The sequence below is a fragment of the Tachypleus tridentatus genome, chromosome 13 (genome assembly GCF_004210375.1).
Source record: "Tachypleus tridentatus isolate NWPU-2018 chromosome 13, ASM421037v1, whole genome shotgun sequence".
Lineage (NCBI taxonomy): Eukaryota > Metazoa > Arthropoda > Merostomata > Xiphosura > Limulidae > Tachypleus > Tachypleus tridentatus.
The window spans coordinates 216,701,043-216,726,760 of record NC_134837.1 but is presented as its reverse complement, the minus strand read 5'-3'; the positions used below and the strand labels follow the sequence as shown (position 1 = coordinate 216,726,760).

The 25,718-nt window shown below is 34.2% G+C and overlaps 1 protein-coding gene across 1 annotated transcript in view; it reads right to left on the bottom strand.

Annotated features, from left to right (window-relative positions):
• Cyt-c1 (Cytochrome c1) overlaps positions 1-24,809 on the bottom strand; it is a 37,244-nt gene extending 12,435 nt beyond the window's left edge. Inside the window, exons 1-4 of the mRNA XM_076480228.1 lie at positions 24,467-24,809; positions 10,535-10,582; positions 7,844-7,992; positions 1,309-1,435 (exon numbers count right to left, since the gene is read on the bottom strand). Of these exons, the coding sequence (XP_076336343.1) occupies positions 1,309-1,435; positions 7,844-7,992; positions 10,535-10,582; positions 24,467-24,547 (405 nt within the window). The 5' untranslated portion in view covers positions 24,548-24,809. The remainder of the gene's footprint in view (positions 1-1,308; positions 1,436-7,843; positions 7,993-10,534; positions 10,583-24,466) is intronic.
• Between the last annotated feature and the right edge of the window lie 909 nt (positions 24,810-25,718).

The window sequence follows — 25,718 nt, the reverse complement described above, 5'->3', positions numbered from 1 at the left end:
GGACTTGGTAACTCAATAACAAATCTTAGTCGATATACTTCAATAAAAAATTTGATTTTTTTTTTGTGTGGCAGACTCAATTTTCACTATGAAACTCCAAATTTTGAAGAGAAACACAAAGAAATTCAGAAATAAATAAACATTACTTCTCCAATGCACCATTATTGTGATGAATCAATGCTTTGAACAGTGTAAGCTGTTCTGTGCATATGTCAGTCATAATAAAGACAAATTATACATTTTCCCACTGACCAAGCATTTAACCCACTGGTCAATTGGTCAAAATTTAATGTTTCCACCTATTCCAACTATCCAAGTAATTAAAATACTGCCATTTTAATTTATTATTATTATTTTTGATTAATTCAAAATTGTTCGGCTTAACTAATTAGTAATATAACTCATGAAAATAATCAAATGACAAACATTTTTGTTTCTGGTTATTACTTTGTTCAATTATTTCATTTATCCAAATCTCCCTACTTTAATATAATTCATTAATGAGCTTAAATGATTATCAATTATCACACTCCACTACCTGCCAAGCTCTAGTCAACTACTGTATATTGTTAAGAATCAATGGTAACAATATGAATATCAAACAGACTGTGCTACAAGGTTAAAACCTCTAATAATTTTGCTGTAATTCAACTGATGTGTGGTGATTTGTGAATGTTGATACCAACTAAAATAACCAATATTGGGTGAGTTATAATTTGAAAATATAAGTATTTTCAAATGTAGGTTCTCTTATATATGGAATTGAAGACACAAATTTTTATTCTTTGATAATAAGGGATTTGTTGTGTCAAACCACATTTGTAAACCAAGAAAAGGCATAATTCTAGCAGGGAAAAACAGGTTATTTCACGACCAGCTCTCATGGAGGTAATGAAGAAAATCCAATAGCTTGTCACCAGAAATGACTCACAAACACAATGGTCCATTACCGCTAAAGTAATAAACTCCTTTGGAACTAAATAATATTCATGTCTACAAAGTCACACATGACTCATGTTCACAAGTTTTTCCTAAAGCACATAGCTTAATTAACTGAAAGAATAGCTATTGAAAGCTGTACAGGTAGTATATGGAATATGACAAATGGAAGTATGTCATCACACTGGATGAAGCATGTATCTACTTAGTGTTACCAGTTTAAAAAATAAACAGAATCACAACATTAAGACGTTTTATTGAAGTTAACCGAGTTTATAAAAACAGCTGTTATAGTTAGTTTCAGTAGACATTATCTGGTGTGCAAATCAATTTAATAAGATAATAAAACATAACTAATCTTTCTCTCACCTCTTCAGCTTCAAGTCTTGCTTCATCCTCAGTAAAACAGACTCCTACCAGGTTACGATAGGCAATGTACTTCATACTGTGACATGCAGCACACACTTGCTTGTAGACTTCATAGCCCCTCCGGATGCTAGGTAAAACAAGGGGATAATATTCATAATTGTTAACTTTATGTGTATTTCATTAATTGCCCAGTTGAACCTGGTTTATTTATATCGGGTGTCCCAAAAAATATATACACACTCTGAATGATTATAACTCACTTAAACTTTCTTTTTTTACAGATACAACTGATTTGAAGTAATGGCAAAAGCAAGACTAAGCTTTGAGAAAAGGAAGTTTATTTTAAAGTGTTAGTGGAAGTACGAAAATGTACCTGAAGTACAAAGACAGTTTAGAAGAGAGTTTAAAACAGATCCACCAACGCGACTCACCATTACTCGTATCAGAGATAAGTTTGGAACAAACGAAACTGTTCAAGACACCCATAAAGGGTGCTCTGGAAGACCGTGCTCATCTACCAGTCCCACACAAGAGGCAGAGCTGTTGGAAAGTCTCCACTGATCTCCAAGAAAATCTCTTCACCAAACAACCCGTGAGACAGGAATCCCAAAATCGAGCATCCATCACATGTTGAAGTACATTGAATGGAAAAGTTTTATTCCAGCATTAGTCCACGCCCTCAATAAAGATGATCCTGACCAGAGAGTTGAATTTTGTGGGTGGTACTTGGCAAAATCTGCAGAGGATGCACAGTTTCCAAACAAGATTGTCTGGAGCCATAAGGCCACACTTAAGTTAAATGGCTCAGTTAATTGCCATAATTGCACCTACTGGGCACCACAGAACCTGCATGTTACGGTTGAACACCACATTAACTTACCAGGGGTTACAGTGGTGTGAATTATCAGAGTTGGGCGTAATTGGACCATTCTTTTTTCGAGAACACAGTCACTGGTCTCGTTTATCTGAACTTGCTGTAAGAATCTGTTGTGCCACACATTCGAGAACAATTTGGAGATGAGTTTATTTCCAGTAAGATGGAGCACCTCCCCACTACCATCATAATATGAGAGCCTATCTTGATGAAAATTTGCAGAATAGATAAATTAGGTAAAGAGGTAGCAATGAATTTCCCCCACGTTCACCAGACCTCACACCTCTGAACTTTTTGTGATGAGGATATGTCAAAGATAAGGTTTATAGCACAAAACCTGCAATAATCAATGAGCTGAAAGCAGCAATTGAAAGAGAATGCACCCAAATACCAAATAAAATGATTTGTGAAGTTTGCAATTCCATCTGTTGACATAATTAGCTCATGCCTGGATCAGAACGGTCATCAGTTCGAACACCTGCGATAACTCAAAAGATTCTACACTTGTCTTCTTAATCTTCGATTATAAAACCTAGATATATCTTAATTAAACATTGTATTTATAATCATTCAAAGTGTGTATACATTTCTGTAGAACACCCTGTAATAAACCTTCAATATCTTTCAGTCTAATGCTAGCATTCTAATTTAATTCAGAAGACAGCAGAATTGCTCTATCAAAAATGACAGGAATAAAAAAAATAATTTTTTTCACATATATTAATAACTCTTACAAAAAGGGTCACCAGTGTAATGAATATTAATGTCACAGACTACTAGCAATTGAAACTTACCCAAAAAATGAAATTTCATTAAATTTAGGAAACTGCAAAGGCTGGTCAGGAAAACAAATTGTTTACATTAAATATGGAAAATATTCCCAATGATATTACAATAGATCTTAAAACACACTATGCCTCTAATGGAATTTATATATGCATTTAAAAGTAGAACAAAGATTCCAACTGCATACCTATAAGTTATATTGTTTGAAACTGGGCCATTCCCTATGTAAACATGACCTTCTATACATTAATTTGAAAGCTGGCAAAATTAACTCGCTCTAGTCCAAGTATCAGTCAGAATGTATGCTTTCATTCAATGGTGGTAACATCTGATGTAGCTCATCCAAAACTTCAACTTTTAATTAGTTTCAAATTGACTTGAGTTTGATTTGCAATCTGTAAAATTAATTAACTTGAAATTCAATGAAATTTAATTCCTACAAGTTGTAGAACTGCTCATCATCAAAATATTTCTCATTTCTTAATATTTTGTGTTTACACGTACTGTACCATTTGAATTTATATTTTCACTTATATTTAATGAAAAATCAATTAAAAAAAAAGAGGTACAGAGCAAAAATGAAAATCTGCTATCAAACAGCTTCTTTTCGAGTTGAGGATGCAATTATGACACATTTAAATGAACATTTAGAAAAACTGAATGTTAACATTTTCCTCAATTAAAAACTTATTTATAACAATACCTACCTCTGTTGACACTTATAGCTATTAGTCAACCACCAGGATTTCCATCTTTGTCCATCTAAGAACTGGTCTGATTTTATCTTACTTGGTTCAGTCTTTTCCACCCCTTTATGACACACTCTCCACCTGTGTCAATGTGCCCTCTATTCTGATACTCATTATAAGTACCTTAGTCAGATAATTTTATAATTTTTCAACACTAACACAATCCAAGTCACTAACACTGGATTTTAGTGGGGAGTGTCAGCTGGGGTAAGTATTATTGGAAATACATTTTAAATTTATAAAAATGTTAACTTCTAAAACATACCACCTGCTGACAATTACCCTGATGGTAGAAGATAAGAAGAGGACAAAAATACTCATTCTGCCATATAATCTAGCAGTTGCTGTCTAAAACAGTCACAAGGAGTAGTTGAAAAGCCTCACAAGAAGACACTGCCAGGTCACATAAAGAATGTGAGGGAAAAATATTGGGAGAAGAGCACACACACCAGCCAATACAATGTTCTCTGTCTCCAGTGGGCAGCAAAAGACAAAAATGTGAGTAATCTGATGAAACATTACTCTCAGAAGTTACTTTACCTGTAAAGAAGGTCCAGAATAAGCAATATGGATATTTACAAAGCCACTTTGTCAAAGTAACTGGAAGTAACTCTCTGAAAAACTTAAGGATCCCAATGAATAAAAAGTCAAGTTCCATCACCCCAAAAAGGGTTAAGGCAAGCCACACAAATGCTTTATGGCTCTGACAGGACATAACAGATAATCAGAGTCTGAACAGTCGTAAAGGTGAGAAATAGCTGGCAAAAGAATTGGTGAGACAGATTTATCACCTTTTTTAACTGCAAGAGTCTTAGAAAGAAAGGGCAGAAGTGGAGTGATAAAAAAATACTGTACACAAGTGGTGGAATGGAAATTACTCCAACCTATGACATTCACATACCAGAAGCAATAACAAATATCCTTTAAGGGAAATGTGATATGTGATATATGAGGCTAAAGGCTCGAATGGATGTCCAGACAAACTGTAATACCACCCTAATATCCCCAACTGGGTAACAGAAAGGCCCTTTGGAAAGTAAAACTCTAAATGATGGAAGAAGGCCAGATAGCACTGGAGAGTCAAATACTTTCTGATGTTTAAAGTTGCCTTATATAAAGTGAAAGCAGACAAAGATCCGAGTCAAAAAAAGATATGATAAGTACGTTAAGGTGAAGTGGGTTTAATCTCCTTGCAAGACACAACTGTCTAGGCTAAAAGTGTGCCATTCTTGTTGATAAATGGTCATTGTATATCTAAAGACAGATTGAAATATATACAAGGCAACTTTAGAAGTTAAACCCTGATGATCTAGGAAATATTGCATAAGTGAAGTTTAAGCTTGGAAAAGTTTGGGTGTAGAATAAAGGGTGAAGGTTGCCTCCATAAAAAAAAAGGAAGAGGTAAAAAAGAATAAGTGGGCCCTCTTGAAGAGGAAGTTTATAAGATCACTGTGGAACTGCTTAAATAAATCATGATCATTTTCCCTTGCAATAAATCTAGACCTCTAGATGTCTTTACACATATTTCTTACCAGGCAGAACATGGTAGAACTGCTCTATTTTCAAAATTGACAGGAATAATAATAAAAAAATTACTTTAATATACATTAATAAACCCTACAATAAGGGTCATATTAATACACATTTAATAAAAAATCTATTTAAAAAAAATTACAATTTTCATTTGTATGATACCTAAAATTTCTTACAATAATGTTTTTTTACAGAATGTACCCCCTTACCAGAGGCAAAACACAACAAAAAGGAAAAAAAAAAGCAAACAAGTAGCATAAATTTGCAATTTCAACACTTCTGGGATGCCTGCAAGCATCAAGGGAGGAAGAAAAGGAACCTCACAAAGGGCTACATCAGGTAGACAAACTCTGTCCATCAAGGCATCTCTATCCTATAAACTCCAACAACATACAAGCCAGAAAACAAGAGAAAGAGCAGAAACTGAGAATTTTAGCAAGGTAGAAATCAACAAAAGACCCAAACCATCCTCAAAATAACATGGAGGGCGAGATTCCTGAGGCAAACGAATCACAGAAATTGTGATCTGACCAAAGTGATCACAGAGTCCAGTCTGGAACTCCACATATCCAAAAGAGGACATAGTCTGTAGAATAAAAACACAAGTCCATCTGAAGATGGTAAGCTAAAGATTCCTATTCAGACAAATGATGAGGAAGAGGTGTGTGTGTGTGTATATATATATATATATATATATGCATCTATTCTGTTCACAATAGAGCAGTAAAATTCCCAACATGAACAGCAATATTAGGTGAAGGAGGAAAACATAGTCACCCTAGAACCTTTTAGTCAGTAAGAAAGTGGTAGATTTAAAGGCAACAGGAGAAAACCTCCCAATCCAACTGACTAACTGAAGAAATGGAGCAGAAAGAAGCTAATCCAAATTAGCCTTGTGAGAAGCTGACCCAGTAACCAAAGGTGCAGCAGAAAAAGAGTCCAAATTCTCTCAGATTATCCTGGTTCATTGACAAAAATAACTTCAGAATTCCCTAGAGAGACAACCCCAGACTGAATATATGTCTCCCCCTTTGAGAAATGCTAGATAACAGAAGAAGAATACAGGAGGGTTTGACAAACCTCCATGCTAGAACAGTAACCTATAAATTCATGTCTGAAAACTGCATGTCACAAGTTTTTTAAATAATAATTATTAAATACAGGGTGTTCAGAAAGTCACTATGCAGTTTTGTAATCATATTTTATTGTCTATTTCAAGCCAGCAACTCATAGTGGTGTTTTGAAACAAAATAAGAAGGATCCAAGCCTGTACTGATGTCAACGGGAGTCACTTTCAACATTGTTTATAATTGTCATTCATATTTACCTCCTGTATTCTATATTGAAACATGTCTGTTAATAAATATATAAGTGCACAGTGACTTTCCGAACACCCTGCATAATTTATACAAAAAGGCACTGAGTGATGGGAAAATGGCAATCAAGTACATTAATCACTGCAAACACTTGTGTAGAGAATCCTGGTCTTAATGCTTTATTAAGAAAAAGTGATAAAATAATTTAAATGAAGTGCTCAAATACATTACCAAGAGAGAAGAAATATTGACCTAGGTGGAGAGCACATTGCCAAGGGCAACTGGATGGATATAAAAGACTGGAGCAAACAAGACAAAAATCAGACCAATGCTCAGATAGAAATGATAGAGGTTTCCAAGCAAAACTTTTGCAGATGCTTAGAAAATCACCTATAATTGTTAGGAAGTTTGTACTTCCTTGCTGTACCATACCTTGCATACTAAAAGCATTGTTGTACTTTGCACATGGAAAACAATTTTTTTTAGGTTTTATTTATCCATTTTTAAATAACAAAAGATTATAAATTACTATATCAATACCACAGAATTCCACTGCAATTTCTCAGACTTACTAACAAAGCTGTATTTGGGTCTAAAAAAATATTTTTTCATTATCATTTCATCTTACCTCTTTTTTTTTTTTAACTTTGAAACAAACAGACTATTTCTTACAAAAGCTGAGAAAACTACATGGGGGAAATTCTGAGCTTTTGATTGGCTATAAGCATGACAGAGTGATGCTGGTGTACATAACAAGTATTTACAAAAATGAAAGAGGTGGATAGGGCTCACTACATTTGATCTGCAAAATACAGCAATATCTCAGTAAATAGAAAAGAAAGAAGGTTTTTATTTTATATCCTAGCTTGTACTAAATATTAGTAATTTGAGTTTCTATTTCATAAAAGGCCATAGACTTTGTAACTGGACTTCAACACATCTAACTAATTTGAACCAAAGCTGCATTCAACATACCATGTGACACACAAAAATGAATATTAAGAAATTTTCTATTAATATTTACTTTTAAACTAAGAAATTAACTGATGTATAATACTAAAACTTGAATTAAAATCTACAGTTTGATACCAAACTTATTTCTATACATTCATAACACTGTAGTTCAATATAATTTTTTATGTAAATGTGATGACATGCACTCTGACCTATACCTGTAGGAAAACCTGTAGAAATAGAGTCAAGATAAAAACAATACAAAATAACCATTACTTAGATACTTAAAATTTCAGGTATAAAAACAATTTATGAACTCTTACCTGGCATGGTCTAGGGAATTGAACATTCCATCGTGAGTCCAAGGATACTTTGGAGGATGTAATTCTAACTCTGATGCCTTAACAGATTCATTTAATGCATATACAAGTCCTGCTGCTCCAGTTGCTAAGATACCAGATGTTGTCAGTATCTAGAGACACACAAAATGAATGATACAGGTATTTCTTTTACACAAACAAAAAGTTTGCAAAGTAAACTACTAGGTGACACTTAGGAACTATAAAAAGAAAAGTTTGGAAAAATGTGTCAGAGTACCGACTCACTTTTTGGTCAAACATTTAGCATATTTAATAACAAATAAAATTAAAAACGTACTGGGATATTATTTAATACCCAGAAAAACTTTAACCTATCTCAATAAAAGAAACAAGTGGGTTGTTTTCACTTTTTTGAGCTTTCAGCTCAGTTGCTGAAACCTTTGACATGTTCAGTAAGTGTAACAATTACACAGACTATATTAATCAAAGACACAAGCTTTATTAAACATAAAATTACTCCAACAATGAACTTAAATATCTAGTTTAAATTAATAAAGTGTATTAATTTTTGTTTTGGTATGTTTCCTTAAAAAGTACCTAATATTTTATTTCTTGTATAACTTTATGGAAAATCATTTAAAAGATAACATATTATAGTTTAACTTCTAGGTATTCAACATAATGCATTTTGTGAAATCATTATTTTGTCATTATTACAAAGCTATGTGTGAAGTCTGTGTCATATAAGAACTTCAGATTACTTTGTTAATCACCAAGTTGTTTAGACTGTGAACCAATGAACAAGAGATCAAGTGAGTTGAAACTTATTAATTCAGTCAATTGATTAATTATTGAGCCAACCAGTTTTAGAATAAGTTTATGAGGAAAATTTAAGATGTGGCTTGAATTTTTCTTGTCAATTAAATATATCTTTAGTTTCAGAATTTCTTTTGAAATGTTTGTGAAATTAGACCTACCAGTGAACACAGCATGTACAGCCTGTTATAGTTAATAATAAATACTTCTATTTTCATCAGATAGACTGAACTTTGCATTACTTTTACTGAATAATTAAAATTAACCCACTCAGAAATACAAACTGTTATACAAATAATATCATAGTGATACTTTTAACTCTCTCAACATGAAGTCAGTCAAACTGATTGACCTCATAACCACTTAGTACTTGTTATAGTTTCTACACTATACCTTTTAATACAGTATATCAATCATAACAAAATTTGACAGACTTTTAGTAAATATTACAAATTTTTTGTACACAAGAAAAACAACAGATTTTTCTAATAAAGTACTTTTACTAAAGATTTGTTCATTAATATATATAATAGTTTTTTTATTATTTCAAGTGCAAAGTGATCTCTACACTAAAATTAAAAATACTTTTCTTTATCTCAACAATCTGAAATTTTATTTGCATAATCCCAAAAACCTTAACAAATATCAATCATTTTTTTTCAGTAAAACTTTATATTTCATCTATTATTTTCTCTACCTTGATACAAGGATTGATAATTTCACGAACCTCTTAACCACCAAAAATTGACTGGTTGGCATTTATTGCCACAAAGCAACTAGGCTATCTGTGCCAAACAGCTATTAATTCATTACAGTATATATACATTTATTTATATTTTATTGCCCTATGACCCATATCTAACTACTATTTGTGGCAATGTAAGTTGTAAATCACTTGACAATGTACAAATTACATTTTAATTTTTACAAATTAATTCATGAACTACTTTTGCTGCTGGCACATGTACCTTAGGAATTTTTAATATATTGTTGTAATTTATTTTACTTAATCTAACCTTAACTAGCTTGAAAAGTTTTCATATTAGTTACTTTTATGATAAATACAGAATATATATGAAAAACATGAAATAAAGTACTGACCTGGGATTTTTATTTTGTTGTTCATGACATTTAACTCAACTCTAACTTTTTATCTAATTAAATAACATGCCATAGAACACAGAAAAACAACATGCAAAAAGCAGGCAATGCTTCTTAACAATAACAACTTTTTTGGATGTCTAACTATGCAACAGGTGCAGTTACAAATTTTTTTAAGCTAATCAATGTGTTTCCTTTGGGAATAAATCTTGAACTGAAAGTAAAATTAACAACTGTCTGTATAGAAAGCAATGTAACTTAATATGCCCTTTGATAGATGGAAACTTTTTTTTTGCTTATCTGTTGGTTATAAATAATACAGTATTTAACATCAGAGAAAATTTTTCCAATTTCTGAAAGAAAGAATGTAACAGGTGAGTGTGGCAAGATGGGTCTGATTTTGAACTTCATGGCTCCATAAGCAAATAAGGCTGAAGGTGATGAAAATTATGCTTTGCCTGACACTGATGACACCACAATGAAAAATTTACAACAAATTTTGTACTTCTTGGAAGAGTGGTAAATAATTAGAGAAGAGAGGATTTGCCAAATCTCACACTTATAAAACTAAGAACTTCAAAAGTATATACTATTAAAATACGAATTATTAGCAACAGTTTTATGCTGTACTTATTGGTATACCAAAAAGAAAATAGTTGAATTAAATTTTTAATGTAGCCCACTGAAAGCCTTATGACATATGTAGAAAAAGATGCTGTGGGAAAAGGGTTAAATACTAAAATACATGAAATTAATTAATAGCTGTATCATACTTACAAATTTTTTCTTTGTTGAAAATGTTCCAAATGTAGAAATCTTGGCATTCTGGGAGAAATAAGAAAAAGAACAGCCAGAAGTTAATGCCTTCAAAGATCTTTCTTATTAAATGTTCTACACATAAAACACTTGTACTCAATGAACTACCTTCATACTATTCCAATGTTATAGTGTTCATTACAGTAAAATGCTGTTATTCTAGCCATATTCAAAAATTTACACCAGTGATGAGATATCCCATATGTAAAGTCAACATCAAACCTCAATTGTACCTAACTGTGGCTAAAACTACCTATAACTTTGTACATACTTCTTTTTCTTTTTAAGTGATGCTTCACTGATTAAAATCAAGTTACAAAGAGGCCTTGTGTAACAATACTTATTACAAGCTTGATAATTGGAGATTAAAAACTGTCACATACATTATATGCAAAAACGGCTCGTTTGGGTTGAGAAAATATTTTACTTAGAAGAGCGAACAACGTTTCGACCTTCTTCGGTCATCGTCAGGTTCACAAAAAAAAGAAAGTGGTAACTGACCGGAAGCTAACCACATGTTTGGAAGGGGTTGTGTAACTGAGTGTCGGAATGTAGAGGGTGGTGTTAGATGTTTGAATATATATAATTTTATGTTGTTATATTTAATATAGGTATAAAGGGCGTTCCTTTATATTGGTTTATTTTGGGTTTAAGTTGTTGTATAAGTAAGGCTTCTTTAATTTTGCATTTGTTTATGTTTGTTTCTTTATTTAGTATTTAAGCGTTTTTCATGGTTATGTTGTGTTTATTTGACTTGCAGTGTTCGAAAACGTGTGAAGGTGACTTTTTATGTTCTTTGAATCTGGTTTCCATTTTTCTACTTGTTTCTCCAATATAGAAGTCGTGGCAGTTATCACATTGTATTTTATAAATAATGTTGGTGTGGTATTTGTCAGTGTAGTTTTTACATAGTATAGACCTCAGTTTTGGGCCTGGTTTTTGAATAAATTTGGTATTAACTGTCATATTTTGTTGCTAGTTTTTGCCAAATGTTAGTTATTTGTCTGCTGATGTCGGGAATACATGGTATGCAGCAGTATATGATTTCGTGATTTTTTGATTCGTGAGATATATTTACTTTTCTTGGTTGATTTTGCTTTCTGTCTAGGTGTGTGTATAATGTTTTCCACAGTTTGTGGAGGAAACTTATTGATGTTGATAAAGTATTGTTTTATTTTGTCTAATTCATCGTTAATTTTATCTGGTGAGCATAGTTTTATGGCTGTGTTTATTTGGTTTCTTAGTACGTTGAGTTTTTGTTTTGTTTCACGTGCTGAGTTCCAAGGAATGTATAGTCCAGTATGGGTGATTTTTGGTGGATTTCTGTTTTAAGTTGTGTATCGGTTCTTGTAATTTTGAGGTTAAGAAATGATATTTGATTGCTTTCTTCCTGTTCACATGTGAAGTTAATGTTGGGATGCATAGAGTTAATGTGATTGAAAAAATTAAGTGTGTGTTCTGCAGATGTGAATCTCGCAATCGTGTCGTCTACATATCTGTACCAGTATAGTGGTGGATGTAATGCTGTGTTAATTGCTTGTGTTTCAACTTGTGTCATAAAAAATATTGGCTTGAACTGGTGATACTGGGTTGCCCATGCTTAGGCCATTTGTTTGTATATAGTTGTGGTTGTTGAACATGAAGTTTGTCTTTATCGGGGTGAATTCTAGGAGGGTTGCTAATTGGTTACTGGGAATGTCTATAGTTGGGTTAGGGTCTCAGATATAGAGTTCTAAGGCTATCTTGCAGGCTTCAGTGGTTGGAACTTCTGTAAAGAGGGATATAACATCGAAACTGGCCATTAAGGCTTCATGATTAAGTTGATTTAGATTAGACTTGAAATTAAAAGTCTTAGACGAATGAGCTGGCTGATGTTACATATTTGGAGAATGCCCATGCTATGTATTTACCGAGATTGTAATTAAACGATTCATATGTGGACATTATTGATCGTAATGAACGTTTTTGAGGTTTGGGGATGCTGTATATTTGTGGTGTAAGTCGGTTTTACGTAGGTAGGAATAAAGTGTTTGTGAAATTGTGTTGGCTTTTTTCATTTTTAGTAGTGATTTGTTTTGTTACGTCTCGTGTGTCTTTGTTGGATTTGTGTGTACTAGCTTAAATTTATTCGTGTCTGATAGGATGTTCTTCATTTTTTGGATGTAAACAACTTAAACCCAAAATAAACCAATATAAAGGAATGCCTTTATACCTATATTAAATATAATAAAATAAAATTACATATATATTCAAACATCTAACACTGCCCTCTACATTCCAACACTCAGTTACACAACCCCTTCCGAAGATGTGGTCAGCTTCTGGTCAGTTACCTCTTTCTTTCTTTGTGAACCTGACGATAACCGAAGAAGGTCGAAATGTTGTTCGCTCTTCTACATAAAATATTTTATCAATCCAAACAAGCTGTTTTTTCATATATATTTCTTTACAAGTGGGTTTTCTCAACATCACTGTCACATACATTATTTTGATTTTAATAAATGTTTCATTACATCACAGATAATGAAACCTTTTACTGCATATTCTTCCATATATTATTTTGCTAATTTTGTAAGCAACAATGAAGAAAAACTAAATATACCTACATGTGATAAACATTTTATCCTCACTTTTAAAAACACAACTTTATTTTTTCTCAGTTGTCAGAAAAAGCTCATACTCAGATTTTTCATTAAACTGGATACAAGTTTTTAATTTCATAATGTTTTGTGAACAAACAGTATCAAGCATTATTCTAAATATTTCTTTTATTCATTTTTTTAAGGTATATGCAGTATATATGCAATACTAGATTGTGTATTGCATATTGATATGATTCTCAACTCATGGACATTAAGTATACAATACATGTGTAAATAAGCAAGAACTGATAGTTTCAATCTCATACTTTCTGGCCCTTCAATAAAATTCTCTGTGTACTGAAAAAAAAACACACACTGTCCCTTTTGCATCAGAAAACCATGGTTGGGATTTTCTTTCCACAACATGAAGCAATATAAAGTGAGGTAAATAAAAAAAAAACATCAGTGCATATGCTGATTAAAAAACAACAACAGCTGTATTCATTTCTTGAACTATCTACCATTTTGTATACCACTTAACATTTGCCATACAAGACAACCTGATCCAAAACAATGAGACTATCACCCTGGAAAGGTTTTGATTAGATGAAAAAGTATGATGTTTGGCACTATTTTCAAAATGTAGATCAATGGACCAAGCCAATGAAAGACAACATGAAGAAATAATATAATGCAGCAATAAAATATACTTGGAATGTTCTAGATGTGGTTGTGAATGTGATGGTTTAAATGTAACAATTAAGCTAAACCATGGTTCTTCAAGTCATACAAGAGAAGAACTTATTTGATGATATCCCAGTTGGTTTCACATACCACTTAAAATGGGGGTTTCTCAACAGATTATTGCATTGAGAGGGAAACAAAAACACAAGCACTATAGTATTACCAACTTCAAAAGGGGGGATGGAAATCATTACTGTACTGCATAGCATACAAAACTCACTTTTTCCCAGAGAAAACCCTCTAAACAACCTGCTTCTAGTATTCAAATTTAAAGAAATGCATCTCTCAGTTTTTGCCTCCATAAGCTAAGTTATACCTAGACCTTCTCCAGACAAATGTGGTTTAAAACACAAAAATGAATCTATACAAAAATATATGATTAGGATTATAATTAATGAAACAAATTCCTAAATACAGGAGTGGATGTATAAGAGATAATAATAATCCAAGACAATTAGCAGTTCACTTAGCTCTTCAGTGCTAAGCAGTAAGCATTTCTAAATTATCAGTTCCTGTTTGCAATGTTCAACAATTCTTAAGCTGCTCACATGAGAAAGACACACTGGCTTTTTTCCTTACTCCCATGTTGGGCAAGCAGAGTTTACTCACTGGGAACACTGATGTCCATAATGAACACCATTGGAAATATTCTTGTCATTTGAAAAATAATACATTACTGACATCTCCTTACCATAGAGAGACTAATAATGGATTCTGCTATTTCTACTGGTTATAATAATCCTATTCAAAGACAGAAAAAATTGTTATTTAGCAACAGATTACTCTGGAAAGTGAACTGGTATTTAGATCTTACAATTATCCTGTCCTATGCTGTTATTGCACCTTTTATGTAATGAATTATGCTTTCCAGTTTTATAATCAGTTCCCTCCTTTAATTTCTGCTTCCTACCTGGCTGCACCAGGAGAATTTATTACTACCAACATGCATGTTCTGTTGGGATTGAATAACATTTGCTCTTGCCAAATATTGTGTTTTAAAGTATACATACTATAAGTACCATCTACAGTTAACCTGGCTGACTTCCTAACCCTCATAAACATTTGTGAATATATTAAATATTTAGACAATTAGAGATGTGTTTTTCTGCACAACAGTTTTTTGTTCTTCACTTCACAGTTTTACCAAAAAGATTTTTGTTATCCAACTTTGGTTTGATATATTGCATGTATATTTTCAATGAAACAAGTTTTTCTTAATATGTAGATGTCATGTTCTATGTCATTTGGAATAAACATTAAATGCTTTGATACATTCAAATGTTTTTCTTCCTAAATATTCTTTGATAAAATATGGGTGCTTGGTTTGGTGTTTTATGTCACAAAGCAGCTAACATCTGGTAAAAGTTAAAATTAAAGTAAATTTAGCAAAATTCATAAAAGCAAATTAAGGTAAAACAAAGTTAAAGAAAAAAATAAATTGCATTAAAACCAATGTATACGTCTAGTCTACAGCAGTAAAACTACAGTAATGCAAGTTGTAAAAGGACTTTGTGTTGCATAAATGTAATTATCACAACTCGCCAAGAAGACTAATAGGTAAGTTCAAAAATCACCGTCAGTCACCTGAAGTTGGTCTTTCCAGTCCTGGTTCTGAGTTATTTGACGTTACAGCCATTTGCTAATTCCAAAATCAAACTAGATGGACTTTGATTCTTAAAAGGGAGTCATATTAATAAAGTCTAATGTATAAATCAGAAAACTTAAATAGCATTAAAAAGATTATTGGCCTTTAAAAAAACTAAAAACATTTCCAAGGTGGACAGTGTCACCATCACCAATAACACTGACTAACGTTACGGATAAACCTTGGTTCAGAATATGCCTAAAATGGTGCTGTTGTTTACAGCCGTAACAACAGCAAAACAGTAAAATACAGCTTATTGTGATCTGAGTATTACACAGACAACACATTGGTGCATCAGTTCCAGATAAAAGAAAATGAGTTAAAAAACTGTGACCAATGCATAGTCAAGTTAGAACAACTTCCTCTTCCCGAACCTTAAGGTACCAAGACGCCCAAAATCGAATAGAAGAGGGTTTTATTTGGAAAAGCTTGTTTTCATGTTGCTCACTCCAACTCACCTGCCAACTGGCACAGAGCTGAGCCTTAAATACAGGACCATAGTCCATGTATGGACAGGCACAGCAGTGACAGTGCCAGAGCAGACAGATTTAGCTGTGGTGTTGGCAAGCCTGTTCCTGCGAATACCAACATGGCCTGGTATCTGGAAAAACTGGATAGAAGTAGATATTTAGAATAAATATCAAAGCCAGTCGGTTTTGAATATCGACAAGAACAGGGTGTGAATTAGCATGAAGCGATTCCAAGGCCGGTAAAGAATTAAGCCAGTAAGTATAAACAGTGCAGTTTAAGTACTGCTTAGCTTCTATGTGATCCATGGCAAGAGAAATGGCATACAGTTCAGCAGTGAACACACAAGCTGCAGAGGGGATTTTGCACCCAACCACCAAACCACAACAAACCATCTGTATAAACAGGAATGGAAGGATGATTCAAAAGATGTTCAGTGAATAATAGACAATATTTCCAATTGGGAGTGTCTGCTTTCCTCAGATGACTTAAAGATAGGTCACATGTGGGGACTGTAAGAAACTATGGTGGGATGACCAGTGGATACAGCAATGTTATCCAAGGACAGACCCAATTCATCCAACTGCACCTGGATACGAAGGCCAAAAACGAGCAATAGCAGATTGTCTGTTCTGAAAAAGTATGGCCCACTGAGAAAGGAAAACACAACCCAAGGGGGTATTGCTCTGGTAAGGAGCAAAGTCTTGAAACATATAGTCAAAACAGTTGCAAACGGCAGAGGTGCAAAGAAGGTTCATGAGACTCTACATATACGCTCTGAACTGGGGAAGTGCAAAAAAGCCCCAGTGCAGAGCTGAATTCCTTGATGATGAATGGGGTCCAGCATCTTTAGACCAAGATCCTGGCAAAGCCATAGACCAGCGATCCATAGTCAAGTTTCAATCAAATAAGAGCACAATATATCTTTAACATATAACATCATCTGCTCCCCAAGTTGGTGGAAAAGAGGACTTGGAGGATGTTCAGTGCTCTTGTACATTTGACCTGTAGCTGCTTGATTTGTGGTATAAAGGTCAGCTTACGGTCAAAGATAAGCCCCAAGAACTTTGTCTCAGGGACCACAGGCAGCACAACTTCACCAATATGGAGTTCAGGATCAGGATGAATACCCCTTTGGGGCAAAATTGCATGCAAGTGGTTTTAGAGGGAGAGAAGTTAAAGCCATATGCTGTGGTCAACTTCAGTATATGACTGAAGGCAGTCTGTAGCTGTTGCTCAATATACCTCATGTTTGACAACTGACAAGATGTGAAAGTAGTCAACATAGACTCCGTTTGCAACAGCAAGAGGGAGTTGTTCAGTGATGGAATTAATCTTTATACTGAAAAGTGTGACACTCAAAACATAGCCCTGAGGGACTCCAAGTTCCTGTAGAAAAGAACAGGAAAGTGTGCAACCCACAGGAACTTGAACTCTCCTGTCCATTAAAAAAGTTTTAATAAAAATGAGCAAATGGCCACATAACCCACATATATGGGGGTCTCGCAAAATGCCATACCTCTATGTTGTATCATAAACCTTCTCAATGTCAAAGAATATTGATACAAAATGTCATCATTGTGAAAGGCTTCTCTGATTGACGTTTCAGGTGAAATCAGGTGGTCCATGCTGGTGCGCTGTCATCAGAACCCACATTGGGTGAATGAGAGGAGGTTGTTTCATTCAAGGAACCAAATAACACAAGCATCAACCATCCTTCTAAGGTCTTACAGAGAGAGCTCATCAAAGCAATTGGACTGTAGTTTGAAGGAAGCTTGGAATCCTTGCCAGGCTTAGAGAAAGGTAGGACAATAGCCTGGTGCCAGGCATCAGGGAAAACAATCTTCTGACAAATCCAGTTAAAAACAATCAGAAGAATAGCAAGAGAAGCAGGAGATAGATGGTGCAGCATTTCATAGTGTACATCATCAGGTCCAACCAATGTACTGCCAGACTGATGAACAGTAAGTATGAGATCCACCAATGTAAAGGGATGATTACAGTCATAGAGACAGTCAGCTTGAAAGGAAAGAGGTATTTGCTCTGCCCAAGTCTTGATGGCTGAGAAGGTGGAGGAAGAAGCAGAAGTGCTGGACATCAAGCAAAGGCTTTCATCTAGAGTATTGACAATGCTCCAGGTATCAGTTACTTCCTGGCCATCAGAGAGCAAGATCGAGAGGGGAAGAGAATTATATTGCCCACCAACCTTTCAAATCTTGTCCCATATGACTTTGGAACTGGTGGTAGAAGATATGGTGGTTGTGAACTTAATCCAAGATTTCTTCTGGCTTTGACATCTTACCCACCAAGCATATGCACGAGACTGCTGGAAAGCAATGCTGTGCGAGAATGTGGGATACCTACCAAAAGTATCCCAGGCCCATTTTTGAGCCTTCCATGCCATGTGGCATGCAGGATTCCACCACGGACAAGGATATTGTGGAAAACGTCTTGAAGTTTTAGGAATACAATGAGCTTCTGCCTGTATAGTACTGTCAGTTACTGCTGCCACACAATCGTCTGCTGATGGATTACAGATGATAGCGGGATCAATTTCTGCGAGAGCAGTGAAAGAGGGCAAGTTTGCTTGATCCAGCTTCCACCAGGGCACTGGGTCAGGTAGCATGAGCCACAGCCAGTCTCTCTTAAAACTGTAGGAAAGTGTTCACTGCCTTATGGGTTATTGTCAACCCTCCATGAAAAGTGGGAAAATAGTGAAGGGAAGCAAACTAAGAGATCAATAGCAGTAAAGGACTGACTAGGTGCATGAAAATAAGTAGAAGAATTAGTATTGAAAAGAGAAAGATCAGAGAGCATACGCTCAACAAAGTGGCCCGTCCAATCAATATCAGCACTTCCTCAGAGGGGATGATGTCCATTAAAATCCCCCAGGACTGAAAATGGAGATGGCAACCGTTCAATGAGAGCATCAAGGTCTGATTGATCATAGGTCTCTCCAGGCAACAGGTAGAGAGAACAAACAGTGATGGTACTACCCAAGGAAACACGGATGGCTATAGCCTCCAAGGCTTCAAGTGACAAAGACAGGGTGGGTACATGTTGATCAACCAACAGTGCCACCCTTCCATGCACTCGTCCATCACACAGCCTGTTATTTCTGTGCAATGAAACTACCAAAAGGTAACTGTATTGGCAGGTTTCATAAATTTTTCCTGTTAGGAAAGACATACAGGATGGTAGGAAGCAATCAGTGCTTTGATATCAACCAGATTAGAACATAAACCTAGACAGTTTCATTGTATCAAGGTGGCCATTTTTATTTATGTGTAGGTGAATAGGGTGGCAAACCCTTCTCTTTACGACCATGTCTTTTTTTTCTTTACTGTCTTTATTTGAGGGAGGTCTATCAACCTTCATGGATCCTGCCTTGGGTTGACTGGGCAGATCTTTGCTGTTGGAAGAGTATTCCAGCGACTGAGGACGTGAACAAATGATCGTTTTGCATCTCAGGACTTGAAAAGAAGACATACTCGAGGAAATGTCCAGACCCAGAACCAAAGGATGTGGATTTTGGGGTTTGTTGGAATGCATGTTAGGGACAGAGACAGGTGTTGAAGTTGATTCATCAGCTTTTATAACATTGGAGGTCAAAATACTTTTCATTTAGTTTGAGAACAATTTTTTCAGAGGCACAGAGAGATCTGTCTGCACTTCCACTATAGTATTGGAATGAAGCGCAGCAGTATACGTCCAAAATGAAGTGGTGCACAGCAACTTTCAAGCCTCAGGGTAAGTGATGTTTTGAATCCTTTTCAAATGCTGCACCTATTTTTCTTCTAACCATTTAGGACAAGAACGAAAGTAGGATGGGTGAGAGTCATTGCAATTGATGCAATGAGGGTCCGTTTCACATTCATAGGCATCATGGTCCTGCCACCTCAACGAGCATGCGTCAAGGAACCACGACATGATGTCTTCAAGGACCAAACTGCTGACACTGGAAACATCTGAGAGGGTTTGTAATGTATGGCCATACCCTGTAATTAAGATTTCCTGCCTTGATGGTGGCAGGTGAACATGGTGATGTAAATGTCAGAATGAGGATACTGGTCGGCATTATAATTCCATCTTTGCAATTGGAGATGCGCCTCACTGCAGAAACTCCTTTGGTGGAGAAACCAGCAAGAATCTCTGACTCGGGGATGTTCTTCAAGTCCTTCTCAACAATAACTTATTGTGATGAATTCAAAGTAACATGAGATGTAACCTTAATATTTATATCCCCAATCGCCTTTGAACGCAAGAGGAGTTCACTGTGTTGAGATGTGGATGTTCCCACCAATATGCCACCAGAGAGGAGCTTCTTTACCAAATTTAGAGAGCCAGCAAGTCCCTCTAGTCCCTTCTGAATGAAAAAGAGAGACATCTGCCCTAAAGGTCTGTCTGAAAGAGAATGTAGTATAAGAAAATGAAGTACAACAGGTGTTACAGATGTTGAAGATTGCTGCTCAGAATCTTCAAGACATGGTCATTTACCTATGGAATGTTTTTATTTGAAGCCCTATGAGGGGATGCACTGCAGTGCCAAACAAGGACACTGCAGCAATACCAGGGTTTCATGAGCATTGTACCCAAACACCAGCATCAGATACAATGTTCACAACACCTGTTGAGAACATCCAACACTGGTACTTGGTTGACTCTTGCCCAAGTGGACCAGCCGATTGACCCAAGGAATTCAAGGCCAAATTGGTGAGTTTGAGTTGGACCCCTCAACCACCAGGATCCTCTCCTCCCCTTTACGGATTGCCACACATTGCAAACATGTGGATGGATGTTTAGATCCCAGAGGAGGTAAACTGAAAGAACAGAACCTTCCCTGGGAGGTCCCCTCACCACATACAGGAATCCACACTGAGGGGTGTCACAAAGTATGGCATGGCTAGATCAAAAGAACTCATAGCTCTAAGCTTCTTTCCTTTTTTTTAATTCAATTACAATTTTATAATAATAATATATGGTACTTAAAGTTACAATGTAATAAATATTGTGGGACATCATTAGAAAAGTATATACTTGTCACTGTTGTACTTATGTTTTAAAAACAATTTATATTTAAACATGAAATTTCATTCTTGATTTTACCATTTAGTTGTTGAGAAGGTTTACATTACCTTCACCAACATAATGTAAATTAAAACATCTTATTAGAATTACATTTGATCTTGCCTTGTCACAGATTTCAATGTAATGGTTCATACTACCAGGTAAATTAATTTTATTTGTATTGTTTCAATCAGACATTTGCGTGGTGCAAAAGATTAATTTATTAAGTGTATTGTATTACTTATTAAATAAATAATTGAAACTGGGACATAAATCTACTCTTTCTTAAACTGAGGAATCCAGCAGATTTTTTTTATTTTTGCTATTTAAAATTTAACAAAACTACCTACTTCTGGGTGTTGTGTACATATATTAGAATTTAAATTTAACTTTTGCTGCAGCTAAAGCCATATAAAGTACTTTAACTAAAAACAAGATCTAAAGAAGTAAATACAATAACACTGCTGAGTACAACTTGTATAATACCCTAAATATTTGAACAAGTTTGATTGTAGAAAAGAAATGTTTAGATAACACATGCAATCATAATGTTGAATTACCCTTACCAAACAATATATTTTGTTTGTAATTACTCCAATATGCATTCCATTAAAAATAATATGCAAATAATAATGAATATTACTTTAAAAGATTCATTTAACTATTTTATTAATGTGCATAGATTATGTCTTTAAGTTGATAGTACAGTACATTATTATTTAACTATTTGAGGTAATAACTTTAACATTTTAATGCAGGAAATAGCATTTTTCTTAGCCACTAATAAAGCAATTGCTTACTTTATATCTAATTTTCAGTTCCAAAGTAACCTTGCACCATAAATTTTTGATGCAATAAGTTATACTCAGTAAACAACTTGCCAAAAGATGCTTCTTTACATACGTGAATATCATTACTTTTCAATCACTTATTGTAAAACAAGTGTCAGAATATTTCCATAAACTGGAAATATATCACATTTTATACTTAAATTACATTATTAAGAAAATTAATAACCTGAAAATTTTACCTTGTTGGTCACAAATAAAGCAAAATGAGCTATTTTGATATTTTTAAATTGTGTCACACAAACTTTCAATTTTTTTTAAAATCACTATGAAAATAATAATCTGTAGATGAAACAAATCTTGGTTTGAATATTTTAAAATACAATGAAAGGAAACTGCATCTGCATTTTGTTGTTCAAATTTACTGGTAGTTCATTCAGGAAAACATAGGAAAACTCTAATTTCACAATTTCTTTAACAGCACTTTAAAACCAAAGTTTAATACAAGTTGGTTTTGTCATTGAGTCACAACTTTGCAATTCTGATTTAAATATGAGCTTTTTATAATGGTCATTACTATACATCAAAGGAATAAAATTAATAATTAACAGTATAAATTATTAATTACTATAGAAAAACATACAGAATGATAATGCATGACTTCTTTCCAATCAGAGTAAGCTAAGTACATAGAGCAAAACTTACATTAACAATCTTGGGACCACTAACTCGCTTTTCACAGCCACTGCAATACAAGAATAAACTGCACAAGCCTTGTTTAACCAGGCAATGTCTGATCTGGTATTAATATTTTGTAAAGAATCATTCATGAAACAAAAAAAACATATCAAGAGCATAATAATCTTCCTGATCCTAAAGTGGGTCATCAACCATAATATCGATAGAAGAGCATGTTAGCAAATAATAACTTCTGAACAAGGTAAGCTGTGTACCTGTAGTGAAACCAAAATTTACTGGGACCAATTCATAGAACATTTAAAAAATATATTAGTGACTGAATATCTGAGCCTTTCAGACAAAGCTATTGCTGAATCAATAAAACATAGAGCTTTTAATACATAAAACTGTTTTCATCAGCAGCAAAAACACCATATACATTATAAAGCATATCTGTACTAAAACATCTCTAGCTCACTATTTCATTTTCAACTGTTCTTTCAAAATCATTTTGTGCTCATTTTACATCTCTGTAGAGACGTACACTATTTTTCTGTTGTTTCTTCCTTCTTTCTTCTTCTTCCAAACAGTTTTCAATCAACCACCAGTCAGTCATTTCTTGCAGGACTGACTTTAAAACTTGGTAAGAACGTACAGACACCTTTTATCCATATTAAGTCATATTTAAAGATACCAAATTTAAAACTGGCACAAATATAAAACACACACATACAAGGATGTTGAATTTTCTCATTTTCAGTCTTTTTAGATGGGTTAGAGCTCACACTTAAGCATAATTTTTGGGTTTATGGTCAACTACTTTGCAGTATTTTGCCCCATTTACATCAGATTTAGTACAAATTGACTTTTCTAAAACTTCCATACACTGAAAATCAAAAATGGTGGGCTTACCCACTCTCAGTAATTACTGTGGGGTCAAGATGCTACAAAAAGTATAATTTAGCATTTTTAAACAATTTCTCCCTTGCATTTGAGCCAATTTATGAGATTTGGTATAAAGACACCTTTTTACAGATTCCACATGTATACAGATAAAAATGTGGAATATGCCCATTTTTGGTCATTTTGGAGGTGTCAAAAGGTTATTAAGTCCAAAATTTTAGGTATTTAATTCAATAATGTATTTTTGTTTTAACCATTACATGGCATTTGGTAAAATAATACTTTTTAGGTGCCCCAAACTGATAAAGACAGTCTCAGAATTTTTTCTCAACTTTAAGTCCATTTTCAGATTTAGTGAACTGTTCATATATATATAACAATCCATGATAATGAGAAAACCCACTTGTAGAGAAAAATATATACGTATATATATCAACCAACCTACATGAGATTTGTTACAAATACACCTTCATGCAGATTCCAAGCTGTGATAGACATTTTTTTATTTTTCTTGTATTAAAATATGCTTGGATTGTGTGGTGGCGAAACAATCACCCATGAACGTTGACCTCTTTTATCATTCTACGAAATTTTGTTAATGTTATTTTCCTTTCATAAATACACCAGAAGTTAGAATACAGATTTTGGATTCAAGTCGTAATTAATATTTAACGAAAGTTTAAAATGGATGGAAAAATGATCTAAACACTTTGCACTTCTGGGAAATGTTATTTCACTTACACAAAATTAAAAACAACGAATAAATATGTGCTAACACTGTATTCTCTGTGCTCTTCATACATATAATTTATCCAGTTATTAAGCACTATACATTCGACCTGCTTGTGAATGCGAAGGTTATTGTAAACCTAGCTCGTTGGTTAGCAGTAGCCTAACCGACAGCTTGTACTAACGCCTTACCGGTAATTTATTTGCACAGCATCTGTGAATCGTTTGCAATAAATGATTGCTAAAAATTAAAATTTATTCTATCTTTAAAGTAACTAATTCTTCTTACTTGATTAAAAATTGATGGCGAAGGAAAAGCTCTCCGCAAGAGGACACGATGATGACCTAATCTGTGAGCTACAGTCGCCATATTGCTACACCAAAATACTAGAAAATCTCATTCTATACGTAAGGTCACGGGCCTTTAAAAAAAAAGAAAAGAAAAAAGGAATACATTTGGCTCGTTGAATTTATTGCATTTTCTTACTGCGTTACATTTCATGTCACGAATCAAATAACAATCCTCTCATAATGACTGTGATGATTAGTAAAGATTCTTTTGATCACTAGAAACAACATTACTAGAAATGGCTCAGAGGCATAATCCTATTTCTGTTAGTCAATTGTAATCCTATGTGACGGATAAAGTGTGGTCGAATTATTATTATACTGTTTGTTTGTTTTTTTAATTTCGCGCAAAGCTACACGAGAACTCGCTACGCTAGCCATCACTAATTTAGCAGTGTAAGACTAGAGGAAAGGCAGCTAGCCATCACCACCACCTCCGACTCTTGGGCTACTCTTTTACCAACGAATAGTTGTAAATGCCCCCGCGGCTGAAAGGAGGAGCATGTTTTGGTGTGACGGGGATTCGAACCCACGACCCCCGGATTACGAGTCGAGTGCCTTAACCACCTGGCCATGCCGGGCTTATATTAATATATACTCTTCTTTCTAAAAACTTCTGAGGGGCGAAACAAAGAATGTAGTGTTAAATACAGAATAAGCCTAATGACAACTGTAATTTATTATAATCACGTTTCCCAACTTATAAAAAGCAATCAGACTATAAGAGTTGTCATTAGTGATTCGTGATGACGAAAAACCCACTTGAAGCGAAAATATATCTCAGGATGGCTGGTATGAGTATTAAATTTTTTACAAATAAAGCAGATAACAACCTGGGGATGACCTAAAGAAGTCGAAACATTGTTCTCTGCTTTATTAGTAAAAGTGTTAATACTCATACCAACCGTCCTGAGATATATAGAGTTCTCATTAGTTTACCATAAAGATTACGATTCTTTAATTAAATAAGGGAGAATTTATTACATATTTTCATGTATTTAATCAATTTAGTTATGATGTTTAACAGCAAATCCAGTTCTTCTTCTGTTTCAATTTAGTAGGAAATATAGCAAAAAGCCGTTTGCAATATTTTCTCTGTTTTTTTGTTATGTGTATTCATTTTATATTACGAAACATATAATGAGAAAAGTAAAAAAAAAAAAAAGACCACTGTTGTTATTGTTTTATGGTTA